Source organism: Toxorhynchites rutilus, chromosome 1 (genome assembly GCF_029784135.1).
Source record: "Toxorhynchites rutilus septentrionalis strain SRP chromosome 1, ASM2978413v1, whole genome shotgun sequence".
Taxonomy (NCBI): domain Eukaryota; kingdom Metazoa; phylum Arthropoda; class Insecta; order Diptera; family Culicidae; genus Toxorhynchites; species Toxorhynchites rutilus.
In genome coordinates this window covers 7,856,560-7,881,576 of record NC_073744.1, presented here as the reverse complement: position 1 = coordinate 7,881,576, position 25,017 = coordinate 7,856,560, and the positions used below count along the sequence as shown (strand labels likewise).

The 25,017-nt window shown below is 38.8% G+C and overlaps 2 protein-coding genes across 2 annotated transcripts; one reads left to right on the top strand and one right to left on the bottom strand.

Moving 5' to 3' along the window:
• Nucleotides 1-8,806: 8,806 nt before the first annotated feature.
• Nucleotides 8,807-10,321, bottom strand: LOC129769909 (CLIP domain-containing serine protease B8-like). Its single transcript, XM_055772448.1, has 4 exons — nt 10,171-10,321; nt 9,626-10,115; nt 9,256-9,566; nt 8,807-9,187 (listed from the first exon to the last, which is right to left on the bottom strand). The coding sequence occupies exons 1-4, from the start codon at nt 10,238-10,240 to the stop codon at nt 8,862-8,864; spliced, it is 1,197 nt and encodes a 398-aa protein (XP_055628423.1). The 5' UTR covers nt 10,241-10,321; the 3' UTR covers nt 8,807-8,861.
• Nucleotides 10,322-10,470: 149 nt separating this feature from the next.
• LOC129769919 (CLIP domain-containing serine protease B8-like) lies at nt 10,471-20,670 on the top strand. Its single transcript, XM_055772459.1, has 4 exons — nt 10,471-10,945; nt 11,011-11,103; nt 11,163-11,467; nt 20,215-20,670. The coding sequence occupies exons 3-4, from the start codon at nt 11,419-11,421 to the stop codon at nt 20,541-20,543; spliced, it is 378 nt and encodes a 125-aa protein (XP_055628434.1). The 5' UTR covers nt 10,471-10,945; nt 11,011-11,103; nt 11,163-11,418; the 3' UTR covers nt 20,544-20,670.
• The last annotated feature ends 4,347 nt before the right edge of the window (nt 20,671-25,017 follow it).

The window sequence follows — 25,017 nt, the reverse complement described above, 5'->3', positions numbered from 1 at the left end:
ATTACTCTAAAGAAGCAATTGTGATATTAATTTGATAGTTATATCATCAGTGCATTAAGCATTTCAAGATATTAGAGCAAAGTGTCCGAAATATGATTCAGAACGGTATGTCATGAAACTAACTATCGAACAATTGAAAAATCTCAACTCCTATCCTAACGAAAAAACCCACTTCTGATTGGTCGAAATTGACGACATATGCGGCGAGTCCCTAACAGAGACATCAAAACCAAGCTGCCTGGGGGAAATCGACATTGCAAATATATGCAAGCCGGGGGCATTTTTGTGTTGCAAGTAAGGTGGATGATACAATTAATTCTAGTAAATTAAATTTAAAGTTGGAACTTTAATGTTGGTTGCTTCGTGAAATTTCATATCAATGACCGATGGTGTATTATGAATAATTTAGCACAAGTGTAAGTGTAAAATTGTTTATGGTAGCAGTTGTGCTAAAAATGTTCCCGCTCGAGAATGGGTCGTTTGGTTTAAACTGTCTGTTTTGTCGGTTCATTTTAACCAAAGGAAAGTTTATACGGCGAGAAAAATTGGAAAAGTGAAGAAATATTAGAAAAAGTGATTTCCCATATGCCCTACATATAGTATTAGGTGTTGTTAGTTCAATTAAAATTCGCTTTGGGTTGAATAAACACTCAGAAAGTAAAAATTATAAAAGAAAATTAAATATGTTTTCTCTATATTAAAGAAACATGTTTTTACTGATGAAAAAAATTGATTATTGTGTTCGGTATTGTTAATTATCTTATATTACATTGGAGTTTTTTTTCTTCATTTAATCCATACACAACACAGGAGGCATCTCGTCTAGGATCACAGAGGGCGGTTTTCATCATATCTCGTTCCACTTCGGTATCTTTTATGTGATACGCACCATCCAACGACTGTCTACAATCCTTCTGTCATCATCACTCGGTAAACACAAACCGAGTGATGATGACAGAAGTTGCAGTTAGAGTGAACAAACAATACCTAACAACGAAACAAAACGGCTCTTTTCAGGGCCACCAAATCATTATCAAAGAGTTTAACGATGTAATTCTTCAAACATATCCAGAATCAACAGATAGCCTAACAGAATCCTACGTCAACTATGCGGTCTTGTCTCGGACACAACTCTCCTGTGACTTTTTTTTTCACTCCGGATAATCAAATCCTAAAAAAACGAATTTTCTCTCAGTAAACGTAGAATAATTATGATTTGCACTTATTTATTAAACGGTTTTATCTAGTTTGACCCGTTTGTATGTTTGTGACTTTGTAACTTTGTCTGTAGCACCGTACCACACTATTAGAAAATTAACCCCCTTCTTGTTGACCGATTGATATGAAATTTGGAACATATCTTTATCTCTGATGTCATTATAAAACTGCGTATTCCATTATCTTAAAAATCAATTCTTTGTGTGGACACCGACTGGACAACATCGTTGCTGGACGGGCTGAACGGCGAGGGATCGAGTGCCTTTCTCAAAGCAAGAGAGCGGAGGTGGTAGCGCTGGAGTAGAATAGAGTAGAGTTTTCAGAGGGCCTTTCTCAAGGCTAGAGACGAATGAACTGCAAAAGTTTAAAGTCTCTATAATACAATACCTTCCTTCCTTCTTAAAAATCCGAGATGGCCAGAATGGCGGTATTATGTACATATTTTCTCAAAATCCCAAATCCCATTAATATGGGTTTTCCCGAAACCCCATCAATATGGGTATCAAATGAAAGTTCTTGACTAGTAGAACACAGCTATTTATGAACAATCAAAATCCAAGATGGCCGCAGTTCCCAAATAACTAATTACTTTTTGAATGGTTTCATTCAGCTTGACCTGTTTGTATGTATGTTTGAATGTTTGTAGGGTTGTCTCGTATTAATAGAAAATTGACCGCAAAACAGCAGCAGGTAGCTGAAGAAAAAAGTTTGTTCTTTGTACAAACTGCTTTGGTGGCAAATCCAGAACAAGGCGGCATCGAGGGCGTTCGAAATGTTTTTTTTCAAAACCACGAGTACTAAGTTTTCTAAATTGGAACCATTCCATAAAACACGGCGCTTTTCAGAGCCATTAAACCTTCCAAAAAAGGAGTTTACGAAGTTTACAGTTCACGAGTTTACAGTTCAATGATATCTAAAACAATCTCCCAACTAATATTAAAACACAAATTGATTTTTTCATAATTTGTTTGCCAGGATATGATGAGTATGAGAAATTGGCAGTTTTTTTTTTATCCAAAATATATATTTTATTAAGGCTCATATGGCGTCAGCCTAACGGGGCCGGGAGTTCAATATTTTGACAATGTTTGCTTAGACTATGTTAGTAATATGTAACCGATTACTCGCGGTTGACTCGAGGTTAGTATTACAAGTGTTCTCATAATTGGTATGTCGCAGTCTTCGATGCTCTGTACGTGTGCCCGACACGGGATACTTCCTATTGGGATGCAGCTGACCATTAATCAGCAACGCCCCCCTAGTATGTACCCCATATCTAGCGTGGTGCGTCTTTCTCGACTCGAGGAATCCAGGATAGAATGGTCACTAGTCGGCAGTTGTTCTGAGCTTATTGATGGTTGGGGACTTTCCCGATTATTCATTTTTCACCAATTCTTAAATTGCTTCTAGATTGAAAGTACAGTAATTTACATTTAGCTCGACATTTAGCTAATTGGATGGACCTGTAATGCGACATATTTAGTTGGACAATTTTGTAAACATAGAGTTCGGGGTCCAAATTATGACCCCACATTGAAAGTCGACACTGTACCACTGTCATCGCAAATGTTCAATTACAGGTTAAAATTGCCTCCAATGCGATACTGAGTGGTGCTTCGGCACGTCGCATTAAATATAATTTACTGTACAACATGTCACAAGCTGGATGGGAAGAAATTTTCCAACTGTGAAAGCTGTGGCGAGTGGCAAACGCAATCGCTAAACAGGAAGGTTTAGCCGAACAAGATCGAGTTATAACAAAACAATAAACTCTTGAGATTAAAAATAATTTAGTGATCCTCAAAAGGACCCTTTTTAGCCTGCATGTGAATCCAACGAGCGAACAAATCGTAATGAATGTATTTTTTTGCCATCGCTGCCTTTTAACGCTCATTGGTTCGTCTCGTTGAACTCGCTCCTTTGGCTGAGTCTGCCGATTTGTTTCCATCCTGTGAGCGTGTACCGCTAGAACACAAAACGCGCGGACCCAGAAAAGTGACAGGAGGGTTGTGACCTGACACGACCGCATAGTTGTCGTAGGATTCCGTTAGGCTATCTGTCGATTTTGGAAGTGTTGAAAAAATTACATCGGTAAATTCTTTGATAATGATTTGGTGGCCCTGAAAAGGGCCGTTCGGTTTAGTTGTTCGGTATTGTTTGTTCACTCCACCAGTGTTTACCGAGTGATGATGATAGAAGGATGGTAACAATCGTTGGATGGTGCGTATCAGATAAAAGATGCCGAAGTGGAACGAGATATGATGAAAACCGTTCTCTGTAATCCTAGACGAGGTCTCTTCTGTGTTATGTATAATGAAATAAAGAAAAAAAAACTCACCAATGTAATATAAGATAAGTACCAATACCGAACATAATTATCAATTTTTCTCATCAGTAAAAACTTGTTACTTTAATATAAAAAAACATATTTGAAATGGAAAAGGTACTTTCCTTTACATTTTTTTCTTTCTGAGTGTTTATTCAATTCAATGCGAATTTGAATTGGACTAACAACACAACTGCTACCATATACAATTTTACACTTACACTTTTGCTAGACTTTTCACAATACACGATCGGTTATTGATATTACATTTCACGAAGTAACCAACGTTAACGTTCCAAATTTAAATTTTATTTCCTAGAATTAATCGTATCACTCACCTTACTTGCAATATAAAAATGCCCCCGATTTGCATATATTTGCAATGCTGAGTTCACTCGGGCAGCTTGGTTTTGATGTTTCTGTTGGGGAACACTTTTCGGTGGAACAAAAGCTCGCCCTACTTTCATGTATTTGCAATATCAATTTCCCCCTGGCAGCTAGGTTTTGATGTCTCTGTTAGGGAACACATTTCGGTGGGAGCGAACCCCCCCCCCTTCTTTCATGTATTTGCAATGCCGATTCCCCCCAGGCTGCTTGGTTCTGATGTCTCTGTTAGGGAATCACCGCATGTGTCGTCAATTTCGATCAATCAGAAGTGGGTATTTCCGTTAAAATAGGGATTTAGATTTTTCAATTGTTCGATAATTTGTTTCATGACATATATTATTTTATTCAATATAAAAAAATGTTATGGAGTCCCGAAATCGATTGATGCAAAAGAAAATTCATTAATCCATCATGAAATGACTGAGCAATAAGCGTTTGAAATTGAACAATTTTCACGATGTGCTCGATTTTCAATTTGTACCCTAATATGTTCCCGAAAGACGTAATCCTACGTCAAATAAATATCTCATTTTCTGTCAAACCGTAAATCAGTGTCATTGTATGGCATTGTTTCACATCACATCGCATCAACGGATTGGTGCCGGATCACCAGCATACCTAATAGCGGTTATAGAATTTCGGCCGCCGGAGTGCTCGAGTTGGCTTGCAAAGCTGTTCACGGCAATAAGAAAACCCACCTACAGAACATACCACATTCGGTTCGGTGGCAAAAACTAGTTTCAGCGAGTGGCAAACGAAATCGCAAAACGGCAGCAGGTAGAAGAAGGAAAAAGTTTGTTTATACAGACTGCTTTGGTGGCAAAACCAGTCACGGTAAAACACGGCGCTTTTCAGGGCCATTAAACCTTTCAAAGAAGACTTATTAAAAGTTATTAACAATACCAATGCTTTCTAAAGTGATATAATATGACATATAATATGAACTCATTTATTTTGTTTATTCTTGCTTTTGAACTTATTGATGGTTGGGGTCTTTTAAATTGATCATTCAGCTTTCACAAACCTATGCATGGTTTCCGAATTAAAAGTGGCTTCAAATTACAACACATTGTATGCAGGATGGCATTAATGAATTTTCTCGGTAGCAAGAACTGCTTTCTTTGGTTGATAACTGATGTTGAAAATTGACTGACGTTATATCTGCATTGTTTAGAAAAATAACTAAGGAGCAACATGATGAGCTATGTATTTCCTGCTGCTCTGTTCTTATTTAAAAGGACTTTAATCCGAAGGTCATCCGTCCCTGTATTTACTGTTGGTTTTTCAGAACGCTTATAGCTATTTCTCGACAGATCGTAGAGTTCGTCTCCAAAACCTCAGTTCTTTTTCATTTTTATTTACTTTGTTTGCGGAGACTACAAATCTTACAATTCATTCGTCTCCGAAACCACAATTTAAGGTACGGTAATGTGCTCAATAGTGAAATATATGATAGTGAATGAGCTGATGACCACCCCCCAACATGTTCATAAAGAGTAAACAGTAAACTAATCCATTTCTCAGATAGATAGGTTGGTATTCACGTAGGAGAAGGATAAAAAAGGAAAAAAATAAAACAATATATTTAAAATATATATTTAGCAAAAGCTGTCCCCTTTGTATAGTCCTACGTCACTCTGGTTACGTCCCCGACATTACCCACCCGTCTTTTTTGATTAAAAAATTTCCGACAAATTTAAAAAAAAATTAAAATTTATGTGTTTTTTAAATTCTGTAAAAATAGATATAAATAGTCCTTACGATTTCCAACAAGTCATTTATACATCGGAAAATGGGCAATTTCACAGAGAAAAAGTTTTTAGGACAAAAACTTTTTCATGTTTTTCTTTGTAAAATTACTATTGATATTTAATTCGTAATATTTTTATATATAAATTATCGCGGTTTACATGCTCTGCTAATTTTTTTTTTTCTATTCAGAAACATTTCAAAAACATGTCAAACGTGAGAAAAGATAGAACGTTAGTCGCCCTGGACGAAAATTCTTATTTCAATAAGTTCTAACATTTTGTAGAATACACTATATCGCTATCTTGAATTTGAACAAAATTAGGATCAGTAGTAATTTTTACAAGGAAAACATGAACAAGTTGTTGTTAGAAAAACTTTTTCCCTTTAAAAGTGCCCATCTTCCGATGTATGGACGACTTGTTGTAAATTATAAGGGCTATTCACATATTTTTTTGAGAATTCAAAAAATACGGTTTCACGGTTCACATATTTTTTTTAGAGAGCTTCAAAAATACATTTTTAAGAAAAATGAATTTTAATTTTTGAAATATTTTTTTTTTCAAAACGTAGTCTACTTTTGACGTAGGACTACGTCTAACCGGAAGATATAGGGGGTGAAATGGAAATCTAGGCACTGAACAAGTAGGAAAAAATGCAAGATTTGGAACGCTTATAACTCGAGCATTTCTCAATAGATCGCAAAGGTTTTTGCATCAATTGATAGGAAATATATCTACGCATCCATCATAACGAATAACATTTCATTTTTCTTGAGATAAATGATTGAATAATTGTGAAATATCAAGCATTGTCCAAATGCACTATGTGCCCACTTTTGATTGGTCCATTTTGTGCTCCTCAAATCGTACCGACCAAAACGGTCAACCAGAGCAGCAGCGAAATAGAATGAAGCACGATTGGAAAGGAAAAAGAAAAAAAAAATGAACGAAACATTGGTCGCAGTCTCACACATGCGTAATTCTCGAGCCAGCCAGTCAGCTTAAAAATCCTCGCTCCGCTGCCGTAATGATCATTCTCATCCAAACCGTACACCACATCGTTTCGCATCACAACACATCAACAAACCAACACAAGCAGCCATGTTGGATATGGCAAAGGAGGAAAAGTGAAGGGAAAGGCAAAATCCCGCTCGAACCGTGTTGGTTTGCCGTTCCCCGTAGGTGTATCCGCCAATTGCTCCGCAAGGGTAGCTAGGCCGAGCGCGTTAGTACCAGTGCACCAGTCCACCTAGCCGGCGTTATATAGTTTCGGCCGCCGAAGAGATCGAGTTAGCTGGCAAAGCTGCTCGCGACGATAAGAAAACTCGCATTCGGAACAGAACACATTCGGTTCGGTGGACATCAAGACAACAGGCAGTTGCAGCGAGTGGCGAGTGGCAAACGCAATCGCAAAACGGCATCAGGTAGCAGAAGAAAAAAGTTTGTTCTTTATACAAACTGCTTTGGTGGCAAATCCAGAACAAGGCGGCATCGAAGGCGTTCGAAATGGTTTTTTTCAAAACCACGAGTACTAAGCTTTATAAATTGGAACCATTCCATAAAACAAGGCGCTTTTCAGGGCCATTAAACCTTCCAAAAAAGAGTTTAGGTTATACAGTTCAATGCTTTCTAAAACAATATCCAAAATAATAATAAAACACAAATTGATTTTTTCATAATTTGTTTGCCAGGATATGATGAGTATGTGAATTTGGCAGTGTTCTGAGCTTATTGATTTTCACCAATTCTTAAATTGCTTCTAGATTGAAAGTACAGTAATTTACACTTATCTGGACATTTAGCTAATTGGACGGACCTGCAATGCGACATATTTAGTTGGACATTTTTGTAAACATAGAGCTCGGGGTCCAAATTATAACCCCACATTGAAAGTCGACACTGTACCACTATCATCGCAAATGTTCAATTACAGGTTAAAATTACCTCCAATCCGATGCTGAGTGGTGGTAATGCGATGTGCCATTGAATGTAATTTACTGTAAAATATGTCACAAGCTGGATGGGAAGAAATTTTCCAACTGTGAAAGCTGTGGCGAGTGGCAAACGCAATAGCTAAACAGGAAGGTTTAACCGAACAAGATGGGAATATCGAGTGATAACAAAAACACAACACCAAAGGTTCTTTTCAGAACCATCAACATATTCATAAAGAGTAAACAGTAAACTAATCCATTTTTCAGGTAGATAGGTAGGTATTCACGTAGGAGAAGAAAATAAAACAATATATTTAAAATATATATTTAACAAAAGCTGTCCCCTTTGTATAGTCCTACGGCATTCCGGTTATGTCCCCGACATTACCCACCCGTCTTTTTTTTTTCAATATTTCACCTTTGCAAAGTTGCTTTGAAAATCCATGTGTTTACACCCGTTGTGGGTGTTTCACTGCAATCTGAGATGGTGCTGCCAACGGCCAGTCGAATTGGCATGAAATTCGTGTAAAGTATATACAGTTGAATTTGAAGTTATTGATTCATGCAAGCCGAAGGTTCTTTGGTATCCACATACATTTTTGTACATTTTTTTTGTTTTTGGTATATTTTGGTATATGTTTTCCTAACACAGACTAGAAAAGCGGGTACGAACACAACACTCATCCAATCAATAATTTAATCAATACAAACAAATGGTCACTAAGACGATCAACGAGAACAGCAAGAATGTCCAAACCGCTGTTTTGCCTTCAGTGTTTGTGGTAGGGGAAGTAGGGACATAGTGGCCACCCTGAGGAATATGCCCATTTCCGGCGTTCACATACCGCTTCAATTCCCGTTTCTCTCCTCGATTGATTTCAACGTTCCACAGCTCCCGGCTCAAATATTAACAGGCGTCTTCACTCAGGATATCAACAGCAGAAAAAAAGACACATCTAACGAACAACCGGTTCTTTAAACTCAGATCGCTTAGCAAAAACGTCTTACGGTAAGCTAATTATTCTCCTCGTTATTCCGAAAACAGCCCACTTATAGCTACTAACGCGCATCCACAGCAATCAAAATTGTTGTTTGCGCGCGCGGAAATATACCGCAGAAACCGGAAATTATTTGACCCAGAGGCGACGAAAAGAAACACGAGGAACAAATCGGATAAGTAATCAACTATATTTCCCTGTTAGTTAGAAAGTTTATTCCCATCAATCGATCATGAAGACGTTTCTTTTATATCCCGGTTATCCCCTGGATCCACGGAAGGTACTCTCTCACGTTGGTATAAATCCCGGGACGATTTGCGGTCCCACAAGAGGCAACCCCTTGGCTAACAACTCCCGCCAGCACCCATCGGGAACTCTTTCTCTCGAAGAACATCAACGGCGATCCACTGTCCCCTGCGCATGAGTCCCGATTCTTCTTCCCGCCGGCGCAGATCTGTCCCGGTACCAGTGAAACCCTCTGAGATGTGTACGCTTCCTCGCAGCGGTTGTGATCCACGAATGGTAGCGATGCTTTCATCTTGATGGGACTCTTTTCGCTCACAACTTTGTTGACTGTAACGAGATCGAGTGAATTATGTTTCTACACACCGATGCTATACCGATTGCGTTTGCAAACTTACAGAGGTTGGTGTTTCCCCAGCCACAAACGCTGAGAAACGAACCGGACTTAAATGTGGTGCGCAAATTGGTCACCGGTAGACAGATTGGACGAAGAAAGTCCGAATACGGAACATCAACGCTGACCTCGATCAGTCCAATATCGTGGTGCTGTTGCGCACTGTTCGGTTCGTAGCTGGGGTGAATCTTGATGGACCGTGGTCGGACGTCCAACTTTTCCTCAGCGCAGTCCTTCAGCGGAACTCCATCGACCACCAGCACCATACAGTCCGGATCTGACAGCGTGTCGTACTCCCTTAGACGAACAAATTGTCTGAAATGGAGTAAGAAAACCTGAAGATGTTTGATGAAAAATATGTCAGGTGAGCTTACAGTGGGCCATATCTGTCGTAGTTCCGCCCCGCGAGACAGTGAGCTGCTGTGAGGACATATCGCCTGCTTATTAGAACTCCCCCGCAGCCCTGGAAGTCATTGCGGTATATCAGCAAAGCAGCCCAGGGAAACTCGTCGATATCGGTAATGGAGCCTTGGATCTTCCCACCGAACGACTGGTAGCCACACTCGTCCGAAGAACCCCCGAATCGGTTTCCTACGTCCAGCGTTGCATTGCGCACCCGTTTCGGAAGATTCGTCTCGAACTGAGGAGACCTGTAGCTTCCACTCCGAGGGCAGCAGATCATGGTTTCATCCCCAGAATCACACTGCAGCAAGCGGATGAAGCTGATGCGACCAACCGTACCAAGTTGCGCACCCTGGTTGATATCCTGGAAAGCTGGGCAGCTATTCGGCGGTGCACAAATGCCATCTACTGATTCGTTCGGTATCGAACAGGTTATGTGACGTTCCCACACTGGAGGATCATCTGGAATCGAATCGAATCCGTTAGTGGAATAATGATTTAGATACAGTTGGAATACCTTGCTGTAAAGATGTTCCAACCAGGAGAGTCGCAACGAGGGAATAAAACAACATTCCCAATGAAAACATCGTTCCGTGTCGAGTGCTGCTAAGTGAATCCCGCAGCCGAGTGCGCTAGCGCTGGACATCGTTAGCTTTTATAAACATGCTGATAGCACTTTCAATTACTCGCCCGTTATCTCCTCTGGTTTCTCAGCGCTCAAAGTCAAGTTATGCAAAAACAAAAAAGATTTTTTTTGCTTTCTCTTCTGCGCTGCTCGTCCGGTCAGTGCCAGGGCTGCACTCACTTGAAGACTTCGTCCATATTTTGTGACAATTGTTGAGCACTTAGGCTCTTGTTGGGTCTACGAAACGACACTGTGAATTATTAAAAATGGGCGTTTGGCGGGCTTCCCCTGCGGTCAGGGCCACATTCAAAACCGGGCTGATTTTCACTTTCCGTTATAGCAATTTACGCCCACGCACAAACCGGACGATCTGCGGAGCTTCGCTCCTGTCGTCATTGATATCTGTATGTTTTGACCGCACCATCAAAACAGAGAGAGAGAACGAAGAGCGAGTTTGAGATCATGTAATCAGTTGCGTTTCTCTCTTCCGGCAATTTCAAAAGCCGGTTTCCGACGTCATCAACCTCCCGCGTGTTCAATGTGCAAGGTGTTCTGCTCATGTTGATCTCGCTTGAGTCGTGGATGGGTCAGTCCCCAGCGAAATCTGCGATAGTGAGGATGTGTTTGGTGAGACTTCCCGCCACTTTTTTACCACTCATAACCACCGGTAAGTGTTTACCCTCATTCATCTGAAGCGAATCATTATGTGTTTAATTTTTTGATTAATTGAAGTGATAGCCTTCACCTCGAAGTTATGTGAAATACCCAATGAAACCACATCCGGTTTTTGCGTTACCGCTGAAAGGTGTCAACCTTTGTCCCATTGTAAGTATAGCGTTGGATGACAACGATTGAACCATTTGACGATTTTGACCTCGATGCAGAAAGTTTGTACGACTCGGCGAGCACAACTTGGACACCGAGCAGGACTGTGAGACGCTGGACGACGGATTGGATTGCGCCGATCCGCCGTTGGATTTGCAGCCGGAAAAAATAATTCCCCATCCGGACTATGTGAGCATCAGCTGGGATAAGTACAACGATGTGGGGCTGATAAAGCTCGAGAAGGATACACCCTATACCGATTTTATACGACCCATCTGTTTGCCCAGCTTCCACAACGTGTCGGAGAATGGATTCATGGGAGTTCATTTGTACGCAGCGGCAGGATGGGGACAGACAGATTATTGTGAGTATTATCCACCTTTGTTATCATTTATAATTTCCTCAAACAAAAATATGTCGAAGAGAAAAAAAAGAGTAAATCGCGCTCAATTAACGCCATCCATTGCCAGCCAACATAATGTGGCTCTTCCTATCGTGGGTTTTCCTACTTTTTGTTCGACTAAGTGAGCATTATTCAGGTGATTTCGCACACGAAATTCCCCGTGACCTGAATTGGTACTTCAACCCAAAATTCCCACCAATTATTATTGTCATTGACAATGCGAGACGCTCGTGAGCAGCGAGAGCCAAATGAAGAAGCATAATCTCGAGCCCATGTAATCGCATAGCTTTTTAATCGTGTGCTGAGTTGAAATGTTTTGTTTTATATCAACTCTATCACTTGACATGATCTTTTGGACGACCGAAAAAAGAATTTGTGTTTTTGGACAAAGTGGTTGTATTTTGTTCTAATGCACCAACGGCATTTGGGCCAATTTCCGTCTTTTCTTCATCGATAGAGAATCTATTTATATAAAATAAAATAAGTAAAAAAACTTTTTAAGTTAAACGGTTTCTTTCTGATTAAACATAATAATAATACAGATAATGTACTAAAAGCTAGAAAATAATTAGGCAAAAAGCAGTTAGCAGTTATCATACCTCTTCCTTCATTAATCAAGGACATTGATGAGACTAAAATAAAATCGCGGGGCATATGACGAAACCATTAAATGCGGATAACGGAGATCCAACGTACCCCACGATTTTATTATTTTAGTCTCATCAATGTCCTTTGTTCTACTAGTCAAGCCCTTTCTTTTGATACCCATTTTAATTGAGTTTTGAAAATATATACAGGTCGGACTCGATTATATGTGATTCGATTATATACAATTTTGGACTCGATTTTTATACAGTTTGCAATTTTTTTTTTATATTTCAAATATGGCTTATTTCATGAAGAAATGTAACCTTTCAACGTTAAGGTGAAGTTTAAGTGGCTATTACATATACAGTGGGGTAAAAATCGTGATTTTTGAACATGTTGCTTGAATTTTCACCAAGAATTGTTTATACCGATATTGCAGCCAAATTAAGAAAAGCAGAAATTGGGCGTCAAAGAAAAAATTGTAGAGCGGTTGAAGACCTTCAATTTGATTGATAGAAACAATCTAGTTTAATATATTTTTTTAGGATAAAATTAATAATAACACATTAAGTTAAGTTTTTAACTTTTAAGTTTTTCAATTCCAAAAGGTTATTAAAATCCACTAATGTAGTTATTCCATTACTATATCCTGTACTAAATTTTCTGATCTTTCAAATGAAAGCATCAGAATTCACTTCCGTAGCGTCATTTTTAATGTAGAGCCAGTTTGAGGCAACAGAGTCCGAAACAAAAAAAAAGTTCTATAACTCTGTCATTGTTAAAATTCGAACATATGCGTAGGAGGAATTTTTTCATCAAACATGATCGACTATCACTTCCTGAGATAATCTGGATAAATTTATTTTTTTCATGTGAGAAAGGTGTTTTTTGACTTTAAGGGGATGAATCAAAAATGAAATTCCTCTTCTATTTTCAAAAAACGAAAAATATATGCAAAAAAAAATTTTTTTGACTCGATTATATACAGTGAAAAGAAATAAAAAACTGTATATAATCGAGTCCGCGCTGTATATATGACGCCATTTTCTAGTGGTTCTTTATCGCAAAACATTAGACCCGTATTTTTTATTTTTTCAGTAGGGTAACTATTTCGATTTTAGGGTTGTCTGAAAAATCAACTTTTTCCTGTTTTTTTTCCAAAAACGACTTTTTTCAAAAATTCATAACTTTTGAACTACTAGACCGATTCAGATGATCGACATATCAAATAAAAGCCAGTTAACTTGTTTTTTAAAAAAAACTACACCTGCAAAAAGTTCGAATTCTGTTCTCATTATTATTAATTGTATTGGTTTTTAATTGTTTTCATAGTCTCGGGACCAAGGGCGCTATATTTTTAATATTTTTTTCTGAAAAGCTGAGGATTTTTCACATAACATATGTCGAAACCAGAGAGGCGTTTTTCTTCGTTTTTGATCTTTCTAAGTTATCCAATGGTCCCAAAAATCATTTCTCACTTTTTTCCAAATGTGACTTTGTTCAAAAATGTATTACTTTTGAGCTACTGGACCGATTCAGATGATCTATATATCAAATTAAAGCCGATTAATTGACACATTTGCCAATTAATTGAACTCTAGTCGCATACATCCAGTCTAGTTGCATAGAAATATTGAACGAAGACTGAAAACATGTTAACTTTGAAAAATCAAAACTTACAAACGAAAAATAACACATCTCTGAAAAAATATCAAAAATATAGCATCATTGGTCCCGAAACCATGTAAACTAAAAAAAAAAACTAATACAATAAATAATTACGAAATCAAAATCCATTTTTTTCGCAAGTCTAACATTTTTCAAAAAAAAACTATCTAATTGGCTTCAATTTTATGTGTCGATCATCTGAATCGGTCCAGTAGATCAAAAGTTATGAATTTTTGTGTTGGAAAAAAGAGGAAAAAAGAAGAATGGTCTGAGCCTAGGGGCGCGGACGGAAGTTTGACGTAGGACTGTGATTGTTCAGAACACTTGGTTATTTTCAATGACATTCTTGTCATTTTTCTGAAATCTGTTAGTTTAACTTTATTGAAACTTCAAACAGTAGCCCTGAAAAGGGCCGTTTGTTATATGTACTCATAACCGTCAAACGGTTTGTAACGAATAAAAAAAGAAAATAAATTTCTGGCAGGAAGTTCAACTGTCTAAATGAAAATGATTAATGAATATCAATGTAACACATAACAGGGTGGAATGGCTTGCTGGTGGTATTTTTTGACGTAGAACTACGTCTTTCTGGAAGGGTGCCAAATCAGAAAACAGGTCACGTTTTTGTGAAATAAAGTTAACGTTAATAACTATTTTCACAGCGAACAAATTCTGATACTTTGCATACCAATAGAATCGGAAATTCTCTAAGATTCGTTTGATATACTATACAGTACAATCCACTAATGCCTAAACAGTTTAAATCAATGAAAACTGGAAGCATTCTCATTTTCCTATACATTTGTTCTGCCGATTTGTGTGCATTCCCGAACAGAGCTGTCAATAACGAGCAGCTGATACATTCATTTCTGCCCGTTTTCAACATATTTGGTTTACATTGGTCATCCGCGATTTTAAGCCACACCACTTCTCGTTTGGTGGTCATCGAAACAACATGGTTGCCGCAGAGCGTCGAACGAGAGAGGATTGTTTTCTTGTCGGGTGGAGGAGGAGTATGGAATAGTTTTTTTTTTCCACAAGGGCCCTTCTCAGGCGGAAACCAAAAATAGAATAGAATGAAAACACAGATGCGAGTGATCTAGCAAAACACAACGAGCGGATATCATTCATGTCCAATAATGATTTCACACATACATACACACAGCTCGATACAAGGAGCGGAAGCCCTCTGTATCATGGTGTGCATGATAAAGAAGAGCAGCATACGTGAAATTTGTGCCAGTGCGGATATGGAAGAGTATCCAGAATTTTTAGAATAGAGATATACACTGCATTTATTTAGATAAACGTATATTTCATGAAAGTATGCTTTCAAATACTAGCAGGGTAACATTACTGTTGTGGGGTTCGATCACATCTCAAGCGGAATATAGGAGCAAAAGGTTCATAGTTTGTGATCGATATCTGAGTGGGAAGGAGAAAGTCTGGTGCGAGTTGAACCAAATAAACGAGAAGTGCGGATAGCTTTCGACTCTACTCGACTCTTTTGAGTGTACTGAAGTAATAAAAATTTAAACAGCTAAAAAGATATTACAAAAATTTCAATGCATTCTAAAATAATATCCGAAGTGATAAACAAGTTGATTGAATAATATAATTCCGTAGTTCTACGTCAAAAACTGCGGTCGTGTCCTAGATACAACCCATTACAATTTTTTTCTCTATTATAGTGACTTTCAACACATTTCGGCTGGTTCGTCACTTTTAGTTCCATTTTTTTGGAAGAATGTCGGGAGTGAGAATTGAACTCGTGATCTCTGCGTGAGAGGTATGGATGTTACCACTACGCCAGATCGCGTCCTGCTAGTGGTATCGGTTCTTAAACAAAGGGGGTGTCGCAGAACGAATTTCAATAAATACTACTTTTATTTAGGACAATACCCAAAGTGTTACATAAGCGTTTTTGAAAATTCGAAAAATTGGCTATGGTAGAAAAATGATATCGTCATTGATTACATTGAATATGAAGTTTATGGGGAAGAAACAAAAAAACAAGTTGAAAACCCTTACAATTTCGTGATATTTTGAGGTAAAATACACATGAAATCATGAAGTTGTTTTATTTTTAATGGATAGCTATGGTATTGTAATTTGTTTTTATTGTGTTAATCTTATTATTAGTCGTATTCTAAGGCATTAGGAGTAGTAGCTTTTTGGGTGAAATAATGTTCGTTTGCAGACTGTCACAATTAAGTCGTATTGGTTCTACTGCTCAATCTATCATAGAAGGAATTGGGTCATTGAAAATTATGAATATGAGTCATGAGAAATATTAATATTTCATTTCGTTTCATTTTTGTGATGCGATGTAATGCCGATCTAAATAAGTCTTCGCATGAGAATCGCTGCCTCCTAATGAATAAATGATCAATGTATGGATGACACTTTCCTCGTTGCTTTGATGAAAGCTTGCATAAAGTTTGTGTGATGCATGACATCTTGCTAATTTGTTAGATAGAACGAATTATTGCACGCAATGTTGTATTACATATAACATTCGTGGGAACGAAATTGGAAGAAAGAATGCATAATACATGATTTGCCTTTGCATCCGCTCGCAAAACATACCTCTTTCATTTGTTAAATTGCTCACTTGTTTTATTATTTTCACCGTTGATGTCTCAGGCAAAAAAAATGTTGGATAAATTTGCCGTCTAATGGTATATTTTATAACATATATCGTAAAAACGATTCTGTGTAATATGCATTTGATAACTCTTAATAAACGTTACATTTTTCGTAGAGTGAAAACACCCCCCCCCCCCCCCTATATAGAAATCAAAGACGTAGTCCTACGTCAAAATTGATTTTTCGAACCATCGGTTAACTTTGAAAAATCATAACTCAAAAACGAAAAAAAACGTCTCTCTGGTTTCGACATATGTTATGTGAAAAATCTTCAGCTTTCCAGACCTTTGGTCCCGAGACTATGAAAACAATAAACAACGAATACAATCAATAATAAAGAGAACAGGATTCGAGTTTTCTGCAGGTATAATATTTTTTCAAAAAGGTGATTGGTTTTAATTTGATACGTCGATCAAAAGTTATGATTTAAAAAAAAAAGTCATTTTTGAAAAAAAAAAAAGAGGAAAAAGTTGATTTTTCGGACAACCCTAAAATGGAAATGGTCACCCTAATTAAAAAACAGGAAGTGGGTTATATCTATGGTATAACCGCAAGGGTGACGTAGGACTATCGTTGATTTAGAGATCATTTGTTTGAAGTTGAATCTGAATTCATTCTGAATGAATGAATATTTGGAGAACTTCGAAAACGAGAGCGTTACGTTGGAGGCACAAGGTTTTATGGATCCAATATTGGATACGGAAATATCCTACTGATGGGGAAGAATAATCTTCAGAAGCTATCCTGTTAATTGCGATTGATTGAAAAATCACAAAACCAAATGTATTTGGTCACAGTGTTACATGGATAGAAAACATTAAAATAAACTAAAAAGATATTTCCACATTTTCCTCGATACTGGAAGCCCACCAGTGGTCAATGCTAACTCGATAACCATCTGTTAATGGCACTTGATTGAAAAATATTTGGTCACAGTGTTATATGGATAGAAAACATCGAAATAAACTCTTTCACATGAATGTATTTTTAAATTCCCAGAGGAACTGGCAGATTATTTTCCGGATCTTTCTCGATGCTGAACGGCATCCAAACGGAAAGAATTCCGCCCGTGTATGTGTGTGTGTGTGTGTGTGTAGCGGCTGCTTCGAGATCTTCCCGGGGAACCGTTTGTGGCATCACTCTCCTCCCTTCTGGCCAGGTGCACAAACAATCTCTTGGTGACACCGTTCATCCGCGCTTTCATGATAAATGAAGAGCTTCACCACAACAGCGACAACATGCTCCAATCGCTGTTCAATTAGAACTGAGTGGATTTCCAAGCGGCGCTCGCTTATATACCGATTGGTGATTTCAATAGCCTGTTTTGAAAGCAAATTTAAGACTATTGAAACAAGTTTTTGGATCAGAAAGTAACAAGTATAGAACGCGTAGACATTTTATCTTTCGAATGAAGTGTTTATCATACCATTTCGTTCAGTTGTTTAGGAGCTATTAACGCTCAAAATCTCGGTCTCCGGCGTAACGCTTTCGTTTTCAAAACTTTGATTTTACACCCCGGTATAGAAATGAAAGACGTAGTCCTACGTCAAAATAAAAAAAAGTCACAGGAGGGTTGTGTGCGAGACATGACCGCATAGTTGACGTAGGATTCCGTTAGGCTATCTGAATTACATCGTTAAACTCTTTGATAATGATTTTGTGTTCCTGAAAAGGGCAATTTTATTTGGTTGTTGGGTATTGTTTGTTCACTCCAACAGTTTTTACCGAGTGACGATGACAGAAGTATGGTAAACAGTCGTTGGGTGGTGCGTATCAGATAGAAGACGCCGAAGTGGAATGAGATATGATGAAAACCGCCCTCTGTGACCCTAGACCAGATGCCTCCTGTGTTATGTATGGATGTAATAAAGAAAAAAAAAACTCACCAATGTAATATAAGATAATTACCAACACAATTATCAATTTTTCTTATCAGTAAAAACATGTTACTTTAATATAGAGAAAACATATTTGAAATGGAAAAGGTGATTTTGCTTTATAATTTTTACTTTCTGAGTGTTTATTCAACCCAATGCGAATTTTAATTGGACTAACAACACATAATACTATATGTAGAGCATATGGGAAATCACTTTTCCGAATATTTCTTCACTTCTCAATTTTTTCTCGCCGCTTGATCTTTCCTCGGGTGAGAATGAACACAACACAACAAACAGCTTAAACCGAACGACCCGTTCTCGGTTTTTATTTATGTAAATTGAAATAAATCGTTTTATATATCAAGTCATTTTTAACACAACTGCTACCATATACAATTTTACAATAACACATGTGCTAAATTTTTCACAATACATGAACGTCATTGATATGAAATTTCACCAAGCAACCAACATTAAAGTTCCAAATTTAAATTTTATTTGCTAGAATTAATCGTATCACTCACCCTGATTTCAATAAAAAAATGCCCTCGACTTGCATATATTTGCAATGCTCATTTCCGTCGGGCACCTTGGTTTTGATGTCTCTGTTAGGGAACACATTTCGGTGGCCCCTACTCTCATGTATTTGCAATATCGATCTCCCCCAGGCAGCTTGGTTTTGATGTCTCTGTTAGGGAACCGCCGCATGTGTCGTCAATTTCGACCAATTAAAAGTGGATATTTCCGTTAGGATAGGGGTTGAGGTTTTTCAATTGTCCGATAGTTAGTTTCATGACATATATTATTTTATTCAGTAGAAAAATTGTTATGGAGTGCCGAAATCGATTGACGCAAAAATTTCATCAATCCATCATGAAATGACTAAGCAATAAGCGTTTGAAATTGGACAATTTTCACGATGTGTTCGATTCTCGATTTTGAATTTGTACCCTAATATGTTCCCGAAAGACGTAATTCTAAAAATTTTCACGAAAATCTGAGAACCACTATATCGGTTTGGCATGGAATGGAGAATAGAGAAGATTGTCAGTGGAGTTCTGGATGAATATCAGTTGTTGAATTTCTAAAGATAATTCTCAATAATTTTATTTAATGAAATAATAATAATATGGCGGTACAAGATGAATACCCCAGAAAATACTGAACATTTATGTTTTTTGTGACCTTTATTCTGAGAATCAAAATAAAGTGCATCTGCTGTTTGAATAGAAATCAGAAATGTTTATGTAATGTACAAACTGAAGACAACAATTATATGGAACAATTAAATAAATTGGAAAAAAGACATTCGACTTTTCAAAGATCGATTCTTTGGTACCGATTTAATCAGTGAATCGATTCCTACGTCGCTTAGAGAATGTAATAGGACTCATTGTTAGTTTGTATTAGGAACCTCTGGACATTCAGATGCGACAGATATTCGTTTGATGAACAATTAATTAAGTTTAGTCAACCAGCCCAAACATTAATAAGGGCATCGTATGACATGAGTTCTTCTTCTTCTTCAATGGCACTAACGTTCCTAGAGGAACTTTGCCGTCTCAACGTAGTATTACTTGCGTCATTTTTATTAGTACTTAGTTGAGATTTCTATGCCAAATAACACGCCTTGAATGCATTCTGAGTGGCAAGCTCTAGAATACGCGTGATCACAGTGCAAGTCGGAGGAAATTTCTTTGACGAAAAATTCCCCCGACCAGAACGGGAATCGAACCGGGTGTTCGGCATGTTAGTTATGACGCTAACCACTCGGCCAAGGGAGCACAATGACATGACATGAGTTCTATAATATGTAATTTCAACCAACATTGACATAAACGTGGTTGTGCAGCATATAACTTTAAAAAAAATAATATATATATATATACTAAGTTCATGCTGTGTTCTCAATGCTCTCCACAGACAACACCGTCACCACCATCCCGAGCAAGGTCAAGCTTAAGGTCAGTGTGCCCCACGTGGAGAACTCCCGCTGCCAAACGATCTACTCCGAGTACTCGCTCCGCATCTCGGACAGCCAGATTTGCGCCGGCGGCCAGAAGGCGAAGGACACCTGCCGGGGCGACAGCGGCTCGCCCCTGATGTTCTACAACCGGCAACATGCTCGCTGGTTTGCGTACGGGATCGTTAGCCGGGGTCCGTCCCACTGTGGGACCGAAGGGGTTCCGAGCGTCTACAGCAACATGTTCTCCTTCGATGACTGGGTCAGGAGTACCATGGCTGCCAATTAGACAGCAAATACACGATAGAGTGGAGTACAATGAATAGAAAACCCCTTTTCCGAAAGGAACGGTTGAATGAATCTGAATCCGTTGTTTTTTTTTTCGCATTTCGTTTTCACAATAAAGGACGAATGAAAATTAAGACGTTTCTGTTGTTAATCCCGTTTCACCGGGATTAATCCTTTCTATTATTTTACCCCCCGTGCGTCCAATTCTTTGTCGACCTTACAACAGTGGCACAAGATGAGGAAAAAAACAAGGTCAATAGAAAACAAGACAGCCCTTGTTGTTGTGTTTTTTTTCCTTCGCTCCAGCTGAACAACAATAACGCCATCCAAGGGGACCCTGGCAGAATTACCCGCTGTGAGTGTCCTCGAGAGGACAAACGCACACACAATCACATACAGGCAACAATTGTTATAATGTAACCAAAGGAGAATTGAGGCATAGGTCTACAGAGCTCTTGAAGCTCGGAAATAGGTTAAATCCAGGTTGGTGGTCGCTTCTCGCAACAAGCGAGCTGCTGAGAAAAACTTGTTGAAGGTTCACGTGACCCTCGAGAAGCCCGTGTCTGTGTGTCACCCATGGGAACAGCACGTGGCCGTGCCAAATAGCACTCGTTGCAGACTAATTTATTGCCGAACAACGGGGCCACAACACAAAGCCGCCGACTGGATTGGTTTTTCCAACGAGAAATTGATTGGAAAACTACTCCTCAAACTCAAGGAATCATTACGCACTGGTCGAGATGTGGGTGTGGGGAATGGACACACGTCAGGTAGTCAGGGGTGACCGTGTGCGTGTTCCTGTTACTAGTTGATGGCTAGAGTGCAGGAGAGAATCTCTCTAATTGAATGGACTTTTCAACAGGACACGTGCACTGGTGGCGGAAAAGTGGACCTAACGGGATTTACGAGCGACTTTAATGTTGTGTTATTGTGTCCATTTGGAAGTGTATTACATCACTGGGGAATAAATGTGATATGAGAGACTATCTTTCTTGTAATTTTCAGATACACAAACGGTTCAAAACGAATTTCCAACTTTGAAATTTGAAAATTGACGACGGCGCTTCCACCCAAATCATGTGAATGTTCCCATCTAATCATATGTAACAAAAATTAACTGGATTAAGCAACACGTAGGGGAACCGCGGGTAAAACGGACAGTGGGGGTATAATGGACAGGTGGTTGATTTGTATAGTTGCATTATGAATTTCAGATTTCTGTTGATGGGAACCGCTTCTAGCAGATATGGGGGTAAGACGGACATGTTAAGAAAAACTTCAATTGTATCTTTCGAAACTCATGTTTTCCAAAATTTAAAAGCAGTTTAATTTGTTTAATTGGAAACAATTGGCCAATGTGTAATAAAAATGTGTTTTCCATGTTTTTTTTACTGAAATTAAAACAAGTCGAAGAGTAGAACATTTTCATCGATCTTTCCATCATGCATTGGATTTTTTTTTCTTTCTTTATTAAAAAGATTTTCAGCTGGTTCATCTCTAATACATTGGATGTGATGTCCATTTGAACCCTACCAGTGCAATTATTTCAATAATTTAAATTTTCCACTTATGAATGAATTTACTTCTCCTTACATACCTAATATCGCTTCTCTGTCCATCAGCGAATTCAATTTTCCAGTTAAACCACTCAAAATGTTTAATATCGAAGCCGGGAAAATTACATCCACACGCAGAATCATGTTTGATTTTCGGTTTTTGTTCCCCTATTCCACTTTTGATCAGTATTCATTGGCATAGGATAGTTTAAATATTCTAGAATTCTAAAAAGGGTTCCCATCAACAGAAATTTGAAATTCGTAAGGCAACTATACAAAACAAACCACCTGTCCATTATACCCCACTGCCCGTCTTACCCGCGGTTCCCCTACATGGTTCTCTATAATATTTAAGCTGCATCGACATTGCAAATACATGAAAGTAGGGGGACCTCTTGTTCCTACCGAAATGTGTTCCCTCACAGAGATATCAAAACCAAGGTGCCCGGGGAAAATCGGTATTGCAATTATATGCATGTCGGAGGCATTTTTAAAATGAAAGTAAGGTGAGTGATACGATCAATTCTAGCAAATAAAATTTTGATTGCGAACTTTAATGTTGGTTGCTTTGTGAAATTTCATATCAATGACCGATCGTGTATTGTGAAAAATTTAGCACAAGTGTAAGTATAAAATTGTATATGGTAGCAGTTGTGTTAAAGATGACTTGATATATTAAACGATTTATTTCAATTTTCATAAATAAAAAGCAAGGTGTGTCCCCGCTCGAGAACGGGTCGTTTGATTTAAGCTGTCTGTTTTGTTGCGTTCATTTTCACCCAATGAATGTTTATACGGTGAGAAAATTCGATAAGTGAAGACTACATATCGTATTAGGTGTTGTTAGTCCAATTAAAATTCGCATTGGGTTGAATAAACACTCAGAAAGTCAAAATTATAAAGGAAGATTACTTTTCCATTTCAAATATGTTTTCTCTATATTAAAATAACATGTTTTACTAATGGGACGCCCACAACAATATGGAAGCCCCCGACCGCTTCGACCCAGTCGCGCTTCCAGCCAACAGCCAACACAGTCGTCCCGAACCTGTGGTCATAAGTCGAGAGGGGGTCTTCCAAATCCCACTTGCAGGCGAGTACACGAATTCTGAAGATCTTCCGATGCCTGATATCTCTTCGGTTTCCAGTTCTACACCATCCCAAAGTCGTCCGATCTCAGCAGAAAATATGCTCTGTATTTATTACCAGAACGTACAAACTCGTGCAGTGCCGACTACCGTCTCGCGTGTTCGTGTGAAGTCTACGATATCATCGTCCTCACTGAGACTTGGTTGGACGATCGCACTCATTCGCATCAAGTGTTTGGCCCAGGCTATGATGTCTTCCGAGCTGACCGTAGTCCATTAAACAGCCGAAAGACGTCAGGAGGAGGCGTTGCTATCGCAGTTCGCCGAAACTGGAAGGCGCTGATGCTCGACAACAATAACTGGACTGGTGTGGAACAAGTCTGGATTTCCCTGGCATTATGTGACCGTGAGCTGTACCTTTGTGCCGTCTACATTCCTCCGGACCGTATTCGAGACACAGCCCTGATTGAAGAGCATTCCCATTCAGTATCCTCAGTACTATCGAGCATTTCCACTTGCGACGACATTATTATCCTCGGCGATTGTAACCTACCTGGAATCAAATGGCGTCTACTTCGCGATGGTTTTCTGTACGCTGATCCATCGCTAACGACCCATCCCGCCATCATCTCTAATTTGCTTGATACGTATAGCGCAGCCACACTTCGTCAAATCAATAACATCGAAAATGAGAACGGTCGCATGTTGGACCTCTGTTTCGTTTCACAACATGATCATGCCCCAGTCATATGCGAGGCTCCCGCGCCACTTGTGAAACACGTCCCTCATCATCCACCTCTGCTACTATCCCTTAACACGAAGGCACTCACTACTCTCGAATCAACTACTGTTCCCGTCAACTATAATTTCTTCAAAGCTGACATCGAAAGCATGTGTGCAGTATTATCGAGTGTTGATTGGAATACTGTTCTTGACAAGGATGATATTGACCTCGCAGTGCAGACATATTCACATATTCTCGGTTATGTGATCGACAGGCATGTTCCGAAACAGTATTCTCCCGATAATCGAGTTCCGTGTGGATGACAAATGAGCTTAGAAAAATGAAGACCTTAAAGAGAGCAGCACTCAGTCAGTATACCAGGGCTAGAACACGTCGCTCGGCGAATCACATTGTGTTATCGCTTAGAGAACACTACCGTAGACTGAACCAAATTTATAAGTTAAAAAGTAGACGCAGCTTTATCAAACATCAGACTCGCATCCAGCAAAAGCTGAAATCAAACCCGAAAGCCTTCTGGAAATATGTCAACGATCAACGAAAGGAAAGCGGCATGCCCTCATCAATGTTCTACAAAGATGAAGTTGCGACTGATACTGAAGAGATTCGACGACTTTTCGCACTCAAATTCTCGGGAATGTTTGATAATGCCACGCTATCACCCGATGAAGTATCGACAGCCGCCAGAAATGTTCCGGTTAATGAGATTTTGTTGAGCCGAATTCTCGTAAACGATGAGTGTATCCTCAAGGCTGTGGCCAAATTGAAGTCATCAAGGTCAGCGGGCCCCGATGGGATACCCTCATTCATACTAAAGAAGTGTGCCCAACCGCTGCTCGCCCCACTCCGCCACTTGTTTGGCCTTTCGTTGTCTAGTGGAAAATTCCCGATCCTTTGGAAAACTGCGTATATGTTCCCGGTACATAAGAAAGGAGACAAATCGAATATTGACAACTACAGGGGAATTTCCAGCCTATGCGCCACGTCAAAAATGTTTGAACTCGTAGTTCTGCCGTCTATGTTGTTCCATTTTAAGTAACTAATCAGCAACGATCAGCATGGATTCATGCCCGGACGCTCCACAACAAC

Coding starts and splice junctions, on each gene's coding strand:
- LOC129769909 (XM_055772448.1), bottom strand. CDS start 10,240: ATGTTTTCATTGGGAATGTTGTTTTATTCCCTCGTTGCGACTCTCCTG. Junction 10,116..10,170: donor TGGAACATCTTTACAGCAAG/GTATTCCAACTG, acceptor ATTCGATTCCAG/ATGATCCTCCAGTGTGGGAA. Junction 9,188..9,255: donor CTGGGGAAACACCAACCTCT/GTAAGTTTGCAA, acceptor ATCTCGTTACAG/TCAACAAAGTTGTGAGCGAA.
- LOC129769919 (XM_055772459.1), top strand. CDS start 11,419: ATGGGAGTTCATTTGTACGCAGCGGCAGGATGGGGACAGACAGATTAT. Junction 11,468..20,214: donor ATGGGGACAGACAGATTATT/GTGAGTATTATC, acceptor TGCTCTCCACAG/ACAACACCGTCACCACCATC.